General features: G+C 52.7%; 4 protein-coding genes across 5 annotated transcripts; 1 reads left to right on the forward strand and 3 right to left on the reverse strand.

Moving 5' to 3' along the window:
* Positions 1 to 686: 686 nt before the first annotated feature.
* NCU09574 (hypothetical protein) lies at positions 687 to 1,689 on the reverse strand. The gene is made up of 3 exons (XM_954592.3): positions 1,423 to 1,689; positions 1,170 to 1,237; positions 687 to 1,097 (listed from the first exon to the last, which is right to left on the reverse strand). The coding sequence occupies exons 1-3, from the start codon at positions 1,473 to 1,475 to the stop codon at positions 1,006 to 1,008; spliced, it is 213 nt and encodes a 70-aa protein (XP_959685.2). The 5' UTR covers positions 1,476 to 1,689; the 3' UTR covers positions 687 to 1,005.
* An 877-nt stretch (positions 1,690 to 2,566) lies between these two features.
* On the reverse strand, positions 2,567 to 5,925 carry NCU09573. 2 transcript variants are annotated; one of them, XM_011397002.1, is made up of 3 exons: positions 5,468 to 5,925; positions 5,147 to 5,381; positions 2,567 to 4,947 (listed from the first exon to the last, which is right to left on the reverse strand). In XM_011397002.1, the coding sequence occupies exons 2-3, from the start codon at positions 5,158 to 5,160 to the stop codon at positions 3,165 to 3,167; spliced, it is 1,797 nt and encodes a 598-aa protein (XP_011395304.1). In that variant the 5' UTR covers positions 5,161 to 5,381; positions 5,468 to 5,925; the 3' UTR covers positions 2,567 to 3,164. The 2 variants fall into 2 exon arrangements, with proteins under 2 accessions (XP_011395304.1, XP_011395305.1); XM_011397003.1 differs by having other exon boundaries at positions 2,567 to 5,381.
* Positions 5,926 to 6,766: 841 nt separating this feature from the next.
* NCU09572 (ARP2/3 complex 21 kDa subunit) lies at positions 6,767 to 8,300 on the forward strand. The gene is made up of 3 exons (XM_954590.3): positions 6,767 to 7,026; positions 7,268 to 7,660; positions 7,786 to 8,300. Exons 1-3 carry the CDS (start codon positions 7,021 to 7,023, stop codon positions 7,963 to 7,965), a joined length of 579 nt encoding a protein of 192 aa, XP_959683.1. The 5' UTR covers positions 6,767 to 7,020; the 3' UTR covers positions 7,966 to 8,300.
* Positions 8,191 to 10,608, reverse strand: NCU09571 (tRNA (adenine-N(1)-)-methyltransferase non-catalytic subunit trm6). Its single transcript, XM_954589.3, has 2 exons — positions 10,417 to 10,608; positions 8,191 to 10,336 (listed from the first exon to the last, which is right to left on the reverse strand). The coding sequence occupies exons 1-2, from the start codon at positions 10,503 to 10,505 to the stop codon at positions 8,566 to 8,568; spliced, it is 1,860 nt and encodes a 619-aa protein (XP_959682.1). The 5' UTR covers positions 10,506 to 10,608; the 3' UTR covers positions 8,191 to 8,565.
* Positions 10,609 to 10,637: the final 29 nt, after the last annotated feature.

The following is a 10,637-nucleotide window of genomic DNA, read 5'->3' on the forward strand; positions in this document are numbered from 1 at the left end:
GTTCGGGGGGTTGGTTCTTTGCCAGGCTCTCAATAATCCGCGTCGAAGTCGCAAACTCACCTGGAGGTATCAATTGCTCGGTGAATATTAGGTACAACAGAACACTCGAATGGGGAACTGAAGCACGGAACAAAAATGTTAAGTAGCCAACCTAAATATGTCCTCCTCACAGTACACCAGCGCTGCTTCCATTTTCGCCGGTCAAGATCATGTGTTACGCATCACAGCTGGGGAGCGGATGTGGAACAGTCTGCCAGTCAAATTCATTCTATCGACTCTTACAGCGTAGCTCCCCGTGTCTAAAATCTCACGGCCTGCGTGCCCGCCACTCACCACACACAGTCCACACTATCGTGTTCCACCACTCGATCGTCCCGTCTCTAGTTGTGCTTTCCCTGAACTACTGGAAGTGGTGGCATTGAAGAATCCCGTCACACCCACATCAGCCAGCAGTCCCACGTTTTGCAAAAAAGAAAAAAGGGGGAGTGTCTTTTGTTCCTGACGATCCACGGTAACGACTTGCCAATAGTTTACAAGCCTTCCAGGTATCGAGACGATGAATATGCTCAATGGCGGCACGTGAACGGGACTGGGCAAGGTGGAGTCAATTGGTAGAAATTACCGATTCACATACTATCTCTGCAAGGAACCAGACATTCATCGAGAGATGTGAACATGGTGGTTGAAAGCCGAACTTTGTGTACATGATAGGGATCTCCATTGGTGAGATGGCGTTATTCGTGAGTTTTCGAAAGAAGCAGACGAGATAATCGTCCGACTATTGTTATATAGACAGAGCCAGGTCACCGAGCGCAGGAAGTCCCAGCGCCACCAAAACCACTCCCCCATCTCCAGAACGATTCCCGCAAGGTCAACATTACGATTCTGTCCCTTTTAAACTCCAATGTCCATGTTCCAAGCCCGCTCTCCAGTCTGACCGCAAAACACTCCTCTCGCACGCACTGCCTCTCACCATGTCGCCTAGCACCCCCAAACTGATTAATCTCAGAGCTTGTTGAACTCATTATTAGCAGCATTATTGATCTCAGGAAGGAGAGCCGCCGGGATATCTTCCTTCTCTGCTACTTCATCGACGACTGGCAGAGAGGTTACCTATCAGAACAAACCCGGGTCTACCGGGGAAAGATATGTAGCATCGTTGAACTCACTGCTGTCAACAACGGCATCCTTCATGGCGTCATCACCCGTCTTATCGGCTGTTGCTTGCTCGGCGGCACTGAAGAGGGGGTAAGATACCTAGGTCAGTCACATGCGTAGATTGCCTTTGGGCGACTCCGGCGGGGGATCGAACGAGGTTTCTGGACTTGAAAATCCAAGTGTGCTTTGCCGCTTGGCGAACGAAACTTCAAAGGGATATGTGATATGGCTGAAGGAGAAGCGTGCACGTGAGAGTGAACGTACTCCTGCCCGTCAACAGCGTCGACAAATTCCTCGACAAAGTCCTCTAGACCCATGATTGCAAGCGGGTTGTGATTCTTGATGATCTGGGGTGTAGTTGAAGATTGGTTGATGACTTGAGCGAAAGCAAGTCAAGGCAATGGTAGGGGTTCGTTAGGGAGAGGTAGTATCGGTTGAGTTTCGATAAGATGAGCAGTAGACTGTGTGTATAGGGTGTCGAAGCTCGTTCAAGCTTTTATGTATATACGTAGGTAGGAAAATGATATGTAGGTACCTAAGAATTATAATATTGTAGGTGTCAGTGTCTGACTGAAAATGGGAATCTTTCTTTCGAGACTTGAGAATCGAGCGAGCACCACAGGCACAAGAAACGGAGTGACCAATCTGGACACACCTCACAAATGGAAGCTGCCACCTCTCAACGCTCATCGTCGATGTTTGAGACGACTGTAGCAAGAACCGGCCAGCTCATTGATGTTAACGTAAAACTTCATAAGCGGGAAGCGCAAGCCACACCATACTCATGAATCATCACGTCCCCATCTAAAATCAGCATAAGTCAGGACGCGTAGACACCAACAAGGAACACTCGCATCTGTCCTCAGGATCTGAACCGGTAACAATCAATGTGTAAAAGGAAGGAGCGAGCGAATAAAGAGCATGGGGCAGAACAACGGAACAGACAAGAAAAGAGAGGCGCCACCACCACTGCATCCACTCGTACATCTTTGGGTCTCACCTTCCTAGCCGTGCAGTGCAGGTAACACCAACACTGACACATGGATTTGACCGTTGTGACAGTCAAAAGTACCTTACTTGTCCCTTATCTGGAATTCGTGGTAGGCTCACATGAAAGGAGCTCATCAAATTGGCCAGTAACAGCAGTCGTGATCAAGGCACGCATGAAAAAAAGTAATATGTTCCTTTTACTTGGTGAGTTATTGGTGGGGTTGACATCTTCCCTTTGAAAGGTTTGGTGACAATCACAAATATCGTGAATAAAACCGACGAGAACATGGCTAAATTAGATTGGAAACTCTTGGGCTTGGATCTCTGAGAGCGAGTTATCATTTGTTGCGTTCTGTATGAGAACGATTTGCTAGCTGCACTGGACACTCCGCCATTGTTTGTTGTGTCCATGGATTATCTGACAAACTCGATGCAACATTGACTGCTAACAAACGCTCGAAGATGAACAATTACATGGCCCTGAGGGGCGAGGGGTCTTCTTTAATCCAAAACCAACAGTACGTGTGTTCTTACACAAACGCCATACCCATCATCGTATATCTTTACAGGAACCAAACAGACATCTAGCAGAACCATTCCACTTGACACCAACACTATTATCAGCGGGACACCAGTTATCTCAACACCAACTTCGATATACCATATCCGAATTGATCAAACGAGCCACAAGTTGGATTTGCAAAGGGGGTATCGTTTCCATGTTTCCCAAGCTTCCCATCTGAGACGCCATCCTCGTAACGCAAAGCAGGCCCGTTCGTGGTTTCCTCCTCTTTCTATGCCTTCCATCCCACGCATCCCGTTTAGCCTTTCTTAAACCCATGCACTTCCAGTGACACGGAGATAACACGACAAACATACACGATACCCAGACGACAATAGAACATGACTCATAACAAATACAATGTGTGCGTAGATAGCATAGACAAGAAAGGAGCCTCATGATCATGATCTCACCTCACGAACCATCAGTCGATCGACCGACTGTGAGTCAGCAACTAACGGACCTCCACAGCACTGACAGACCTCGCCGTCCTCCTCCTCTTAGTGTTCGGACTTAGTACGGGCCGATCACGATCTGCTCGGTCTGTTCGGTCCGCCTCAGATCTCGTAGGGCTCGTAGTGGCGTCGCTCTCGGGCGCCTCCTCCTCGAAGCTGCTGTTATAAACCTCGGACAAGGGTTCCCGTTGGCTATCACTCTCACTATCCCCCCTGCTCTGGCTCTGGGAGCTCGTGGCGCTTCCCTGGCTGTTGTAGCCCTGACTGCCCTGACTCTGTCTTTGACTCTGACTTTGACTTTGACTCTGACTTTGACTTTGACTCTGACTGCTCGGACTACTTTGCGACTCCCTTCCTCCTTGCCTATCAGCACGTCGTTTCCTCGAGTTGGATTCGTTCTTCGGTGGTGTGCTGTTGTTGGTAGCGCCTTTGCGTGGCTCCACGAGGAGGTCCCAGAAGCCGATGTGATCGGGATAGAGGTCGGAGTACACGTCCGGACCGACAAGGTCCTTACCCAGCGCCCTCGCTAGACGCTCTTTCAAACCGAGAATGGGCCAGAAGGGGACGGGCGTCATTGTTATGTCGAGACTGATCTGCTTCTTCGCTTTCTTGGACGATTGGGGTACCTTGAGCGGGTACAGCCACCGCTCCATGTAATCTGCCGTAACCGTCGCCGTGTAGACAAGGAACCGGGGGTTGTTCTCGATGCCCTCGTCGTGGGCAATGATTGCAACCTTGGTATCCTCGAACTTTGGTTCCGTAAGCTCGAAGAGTTTGCCGTTGCTGGAACGCGTGGATTGTTGGGAGTCGGATTTTTGCGAGTACAAAGCGTCCTGGTAGAAATTCGATTGCGCCATGGAGACCATCATCGCGACAAGATACGGATCCTGATCGACGTCGGCGGGTATCAAATGTTTCGAGCGTAGTGCTTGTAGACCGGCGACAGCGTCATTGGGGTTGAAGGGCGTCTGAATAATCCTAAACAGGTTTTGTCGTATTAAAGCTAGCTGCGACTTGTTGAAGTAGGCTAGAATCGGCATGTTGGGTGTCTGCTGGGGTATTTCAGGCTGCGGCTCCTGCGGGCTGTTGGGTACGTAAAAGGAGTCGTTTGGGACCGTGGGTATTGTTGCGAATGAACTGCCGATGGGTGTCTTCCACAGGCACGGGATGCGCACCGCCTTCCGGAAGACGCGCTGGCCAAAGTAAATGTCAAGCTCGGCGTTCATCTTGGGGTTTGCTAGCCTATCCGGGAAAAAGATGCCCATTGCGTTCTTCATGGCCATGTTTTTGCAAAATACTCGTGTCATGGACGGTTCGTTCCTGATAAGGGTGTGAAGTTGGTCGGTGAGCTGGCGCGCAAGGAGCGAAGGATCGAGCCATTGCCCATGAATAGATTCCGGTACCGGCGTGACAATAGGGGCACCTTCGGTGAACGATGCGCCAAGGAGCGTGGCATGGAGATCTGTCCAGCAAATGGGAAGAACGTAAAGCGATTTGCCAGAATTGTCGTGCATTATGTCGTATATAGAGCCTTCATCGGGGCGGTATACCCGGGGAACCTTTCGTTTCTTTGGGTTGGTCCGTTTCCGGCGCGGCGGCGATGACGTCGATGCATCGGTACTTTGGCTGCTGAAGGCGGGGCTGTGAATTTCGGAGGCTGAGGCCGGGGGTTGTTGTGTAGGGCCCGGCGATGGGCCGGCTATGTCGCGTGAGGCTGACATGGCTACCTCTATCATGGCGCGCAGTTGTCCAAACAAGGTGCCACTGCCAGAAATGAGGGACCTGAAGACAAAAGAAGCCGGGATTGGAGGCGCGCGTCAGCTATGTAGTTCCAGGTTGTTGTAATGTGGATGTAACGTTGGCGCGATGCAGCTATTGCCAGAACGAATGGTCGTCTTGAGAAATAAGAAGTGTTGCCGCGATGATATGATGAAAGAAGAAAAAAGAGCGAAGTCGCAAAATGAAGCGGGACTGGACGTACTCAAATGCGGTCATGAAAGAAGCAAGTGGACGGGAACTATCTCGAAGGGGGGAGAGTGTTCCTGGTCCGTAGGTAGGTAGGTCGTCTTCTTTTGTTGACCTATTCAATGGGCGGAGCGCAGTGCAGTGAGTGGATGCGACAGCTCTGCTAGGGCGGATCGGCAGAGCGTTTTGTGGAGGGAGTGATGCGCGCGTCCACTGCAGTGCACGTTCCCTTTTTCTGGGGTCCCCTTTTTCTGTTGATCCAAGTCAGCCCCACGCACAAAACACAGGTGAAATCACACCAAATTCGCAGCGCCGGTAAAACATGCAAGCAACTCACCTGAAAACGAATGGTGCTTGGAATGATGTTTTGTTTTGGTTTGAGGAATGGAGAAAAGCGATCCAAAACAAGTCGCGCTGGTAACGACTGAGTCACCGTAAAGAGGGGGGAAAAAGCACTAGGATCAAAGTTTGCCTCCTAGTTCAAAAAAGTGGGAGGGGTTTGTCCGGGTTCTTGTGTTTGTCTTTGGGCGTGAAGAAGCGGAGGGCTGGTTTTAATGAACGATTGAAGAAGGCAGTTGTAGGTAGAGGAGAGAACCGTGACGCAGTGAGTGATGTGATGGGACTGGAGAACCCCAAATACCCCTCCATCACCCTTTCTCAGTGGACGGCGCACGACGGCGCTTTTGATTCCGCGTTGGTGCGTACACTACTATCACAGTACCTCTAAGCAGCGTAGTAGCGCTCTCGACTGGTGGTGTGCCTGTCGGGTGTGTGGCAGTCCCCGGCCGGATTTGCGTCGGATGAACAATTGCGCCAACAACAGCCAGCCAAGTCTGGACTGCTGGCTGATTTCATCATCTACGACGCGCTAGCACACGAGCTCCCGTGACTTATTGTCTTGGCATCCCCTCTTGTTTCTTCAATGTTTCTGCTTTCTGAGTCTTCTCCTCTCTCCTTGACGACGGGCCCCCCTGTTGTTCAAACAGGCAGCGGTGGGCGCAGCGCGGCGTTCACGGTGTTGAACTTCGTCCTATCCAACCAACATTCAGGTGTTGGCTCTCTTCCAGGTTGTTGGACTCGACCACGGCGTGAACCTCGGTCAATCTTCTTCCTTGAAAAATTCCGCCATAATGAGTAATGATGGGATGGATCCTTGGAACACCATCTTGAGCATGGAGTCCTGCTCTTTGTCTGGATTCCGAGACACAGCAGCTTAAGTTGCATGGAAAGCGGGCGCTCACGTCGAACGCGGTGGCTGACTACATGACACGTGAAGAGTCTTTGTGTAACTGAATCTTCCTCTGTATACCAATGGAGTGGCATTTTGACTTGTTCACATTCGCTCTCCTCCTTCAGATGATGCATTGTGCAAGACCTTCCGATTCCCCCGGGACTAGGTGGCTCCACTTCAGGCCGCAAAGATCCACTTTATCGGAGTCAAGCGAGCTGCTGCCTGTCCGATGACGAGGCCGGCTCCGGTAACTCTACACGTGATGGGAACCGGGAGTGCTTCATTGACTGTACCAGGCCTCATCCGGAGTCCGGACACAGCCACTGCTGAGCCACAAATTCAAATAGAAAGGTAACGCACAGACCAAGTCCAGCTCTACTGTCACAGAGTCCGTCACAGCGGCACGGTGCAAGCAGCGGTCGTCACCGCCAGCTCGACGTCAGCGCAGGAGAAGCCGCCATCGCCCATCGCTGGCACGCTGCAGGTCCAGGAAGGCCAGCCCAAGTCCAATTGACCCCATCACCCCGCAAGGCTGCGCCATAGAACCCGGACGCGGTCAAGTCAACACGACATCCCAGATTTACCTAACTTCCAACTTGAACACCATTTGCTTAATCTGGTAATAGCTTCATAGAGGGAGCTTGACACCAACCGTCACAATGCCGGTAAGCGCACCCATTCGCAAGCTCCCAACACCCAGCCGCTATGCGTATAGCTTCCCCAAGCTATACCAGCCAGCCAGCCAGCTACCCCTTAATCGTCAGACAAAGCTTCGTCCATGATCGCATCACCACCACCCACAACACCACGAACCGCTTTGCGCCCAATCGCATTTCTTCGCCTCTCGCCTCACCTCACACACAAATTCCCATTCTCAATCTCTCAACTAACGACGCCACTCTCTAGGCCTACAACTCCGTCTTCAACGCCGACCCCTCCCCCCGCCTAATCGGCAACTTCCCTCTCTTCCCGCTTCGCACCAAGATCCGCGGGCCGATCTACCCTCTCCCCTTCCCGGACCCTCCGCTCGCCGCCAACGAGTCGCCCGACCCGGACTCGGAGTCATACGACATTCTGGACGAGACGCTAGCTCTCTTCCGCGCCAACACCTTTTTCCGCAACTTTGAGATCCAGGGCCCCGCCGACCGCCTGCTGGTCTACGGCATCTGGTACATCAGCGACTGTCTGGGCCGCATCAAGCCGCACTATGGCGTTAGGGAGGCGACGAAGGAAGTGAACAATGCGGCGCTGGATGTGAACTTTGCGTTGCCGGGCGATCCTGGGTGGCCTTTGAATCAGGTGAGTTTTTTTGGCGTAAAGGATTTAGGGCGGAGATAGAATACGGTGAATGTGATGGGAGTAGATGTGGCCCGCGGCGGTGAACAAGAAAATGGATGGCAGCTAATAAGTTTGACGCAAAACAGATGTATGAACCCCCCCGCGACCGTCAAGACGCAGAAGTCCTCCGTCAGTACCTGTCGCAGGTCCGGCAGGAACTGGCGCAGAGGTTATTGGCGCGCGTGTACGACGACGAGACCGAGGACAAGCCGAGCAAGTGGTGGTTGAGCTTTACCAAGAGGAAGTTCATGGGCAAGGGACTCTGATGCGATGCCTTCCCTGTTCAGATGGCGTTGCATGGAATCGTTTAGCGCCAAAGTATAATACGTACTCTACACAAATAATATTTCAAGTTTCCTAGAGTGTGAGGGTGTGTTGGGGCGAGCGAGCAAGACTTTCAGTTGTTGTTGTTTTTGCGTGGTCCGGTTCGATCAGGCATAGATCGAGTACACATACACTTGAAACCCGATCATGAGCGACATGGGTTATATCTCCAGTTGACGTTCGATTAGTAGAATTACTGCAGCTCTATTTCGTGCAAATGGTATCTAAGAGCAAACGAGATCTATGCATATCGGTCATGCTGGTTCTCCTAACTGCTACCACTATCAGACTCCTGCTCATTGTTTGCCCGCCTTTCATGGACAAAGCATAATCATTTAAACCCATGGTCGCCTCCACTCCTCCTCGGCTGGTCGAGTCCACCTACTGTAAGCGAGCCTCGAAACGCTCTAACTGTCTTTTCCTTTCTGACTTTCCCTCGACCTCATTGCTTCCGTGGAAACCTCTGTGTGAGATCTTCCGATGCACGGGGAGAGAAGTGGCATCCTTGAACTCCCATAAATAACTCTTTCCGACCAATCCACTCATGCCGAAGCCGGCGTCGAAACGCTCTCCTCCACCTTTCTCCTCTTAAATTTGCCCTTGGCCGCAATCTTGCCCTCCGCTGGCTTCGCTCTCCATCCAGTAAAGATATATCCATCCGCACCACCGCGCTCCGTCATCAACGGATGCGTCCTGCCCGGCAACACCTGCCACCTCCTCGCCCTGCTAGTCTGGATGCTTGTGCCCAGTAACAGCGTGGGGTTGAGAGGGAACTGCTCGCTTCCCTCCCACTTTTCCAGCTCTTCGGCCGTCTTGCCCTGGATCTCCGCCACGTGTCCGCTGTTCCACGCCGTCCTCCTGGCAACGCTGAAGCAATCGGCTAGTGTCGCGAGAGGCTCGAGAGAAGGGGAGTAGATGGCCACGGGGGCGCCGCCGGCCAAGAGGGGAAGGGCGTGCTTGAGGATCGAGATCGGGTCCATGGTGCTGGCGCAGACGAGGCCGGAGAAGTTGCCGGCGCGCGTGCTGTCGACAATGTGGCGAACGCGGGCGTAGCGTCTGCGCTTGCGGTGGAAGTTGCCGCGGCGGCTGGGCTTCCAGGTGCTCAAGGTCTCGGGATCGGCAGTGAGGGGAGGGGTCGAGTACGAGGTGTCGAGTTCGGGCTTGAGGAGCTGCAGCCAGCTGAGCGTGAGAAGGTGGTTCAGTAGCGGGTGCGGCGGGTGTTGTGGGGCGGTGACATCGAAGTTCCAGTAGTTGAGGAATGAAAGGTTCGGTTGGCTGGCGCCGTGAAGGACGGTGATGGTGTTGGTTTGCGAAAAGGGAACGGCGAAATCGGAGTCGCGCGGCTTGTTGTCACGCGGGCGCTTGGGGTGTCGGGGAAGAGTTGTTGTCTCTGATGTTGCTGCTTGCTGTTGTCCGTCAATCATTTCCGTGTCTTTTTGGCTGGTCGTGTCAGATTCCTGTTTTGGTTCCGTCTCTTCCTCGGCCTTTTCTGTGGCTTCCTCCTCTTCCGCCGCTTCCTCGGTCTCGTCATCTTCCTTGTAGAGAACACCCATGCGCTCGGCCATGGCTGCGACTAATAGACCACCGGTATCATCGACAACTAGCCACCTTCCAGCCAGCAAGTCCTCTTGCAAGGGTGCAAGAGCCTCCTCTCCTTGTTCTGTTGTCGCCTTGGGATCCTCCAGGAAGACGTCCGCACCGCCATAGTGAACGTTACCCCAGCAACCGACCAAACCCATCATCTCGGCGCGAATGTCCAAGATCTTGCTAGCATCTCTCTCCTCCAGCTGCCAGTTGGAAAAGGTGGGAACGTCGATGGGCAGGACCTGGAACCTCCTGATGTACTTCTTCGTCTTCAACAGCTTGTACTTGGACAAACTGAAACTAGTCTTCTGGTCGAGAGCAGCATGCGACAAGAGAAGTTTGGCGATGACGTCCTTGCCGGCGTTGGTCCCGTCGCGCTTCAACTCCTCGATTTCCGCTTGTGTCAGCTTCTGGCGGGCGTTCTCGTCGATAACTTCTTGGGTAGACCGCGCAATGACGTTGCCGCTCTCGGCATCGACTAAGCTGAATTCTTCGCCAGCGGCGGTGGCAATGACGGCGTCATTGTTCGAACCAGGACCGGCAGCGGGGTTGGCGCATTCGGCGTCCTCTTCGGCGAAGACATCGGCGTAAAGTTCGGAAGGGGGGACGACTCGGAGGCGGGAAAAGCTTTCTTCGGGAAGCTTGTCTTGGACCTCAAAGGTAAGGTAGTATGGGCGTTCGAGGATTAGGTTGGCGGGGAAGGTGCCGTATTTTCCAAGGGAGATCGATCTGGTGGTGCGATGAAGGCATATCAGCATCTCACCATGTTTTGTTTACTTTGAAGCCGCCATTGTTCTCGGTTGACGTACGTATTAGGAGTGACCTGGATAACTCTGGTAACACCGGAGGGCAGCTTGAGGGCTACCCAGCTGTTGGGCTTAATTACTGAATGGTGCATCTTGAATTGCCTGGTTCGCAATCCTGTTCGTTGCTGGGTTCAAGATTGCAAAAGTGGAATTCCGATTCCCGAAGAGGAATTTCAATTGCCGCCGAGAAAAAAAAAAAAATCGGCGAGAAAAGTCCAGAGCTT

Source organism: Neurospora crassa, linkage group VII (genome assembly GCF_000182925.2).
Source record: "Neurospora crassa OR74A linkage group VII, whole genome shotgun sequence".
Taxonomy (NCBI): domain Eukaryota; kingdom Fungi; phylum Ascomycota; class Sordariomycetes; order Sordariales; family Sordariaceae; genus Neurospora; species Neurospora crassa.

Excerpts from the sequence above, each read along its gene's own strand:
- NCU09574 (XM_954592.3), bottom strand. The coding sequence starts at position 1,475 with ATGGGTCTAGAGGACTTTGTCGAGGAATTTGTCGACGCTGTTGACGGG. Across the intron at positions 1,238-1,422 it reads GACGCTGTTGACGGGCAGGA|TGCCGCCGAGCAAGCAACAG; the intron begins GTACGTTCACTC and ends CCCCCTCTTCAG. Across the intron at positions 1,098-1,169 it reads GGATGCCGTTGTTGACAGCA|TCGTCGATGAAGTAGCAGAG; the intron begins GTGAGTTCAACG and ends CCTCTCTGCCAG.
- NCU09572 (XM_954590.3), top strand. Across the intron at positions 7,661-7,785 it reads CTGGGTGGCCTTTGAATCAG|ATGTATGAACCCCCCCGCGA; the intron begins GTGAGTTTTTTT and ends GACGCAAAACAG.
- NCU09571 (XM_954589.3), bottom strand. The coding sequence starts at position 10,505 with ATGCACCATTCAGTAATTAAGCCCAACAGCTGGGTAGCCCTCAAGCTG. Across the intron at positions 10,337-10,416 it reads ATCCAGGTCACTCCTAATAC|ATCGATCTCCCTTGGAAAAT; the intron begins GTACGTCAACCG and ends TCGCACCACCAG.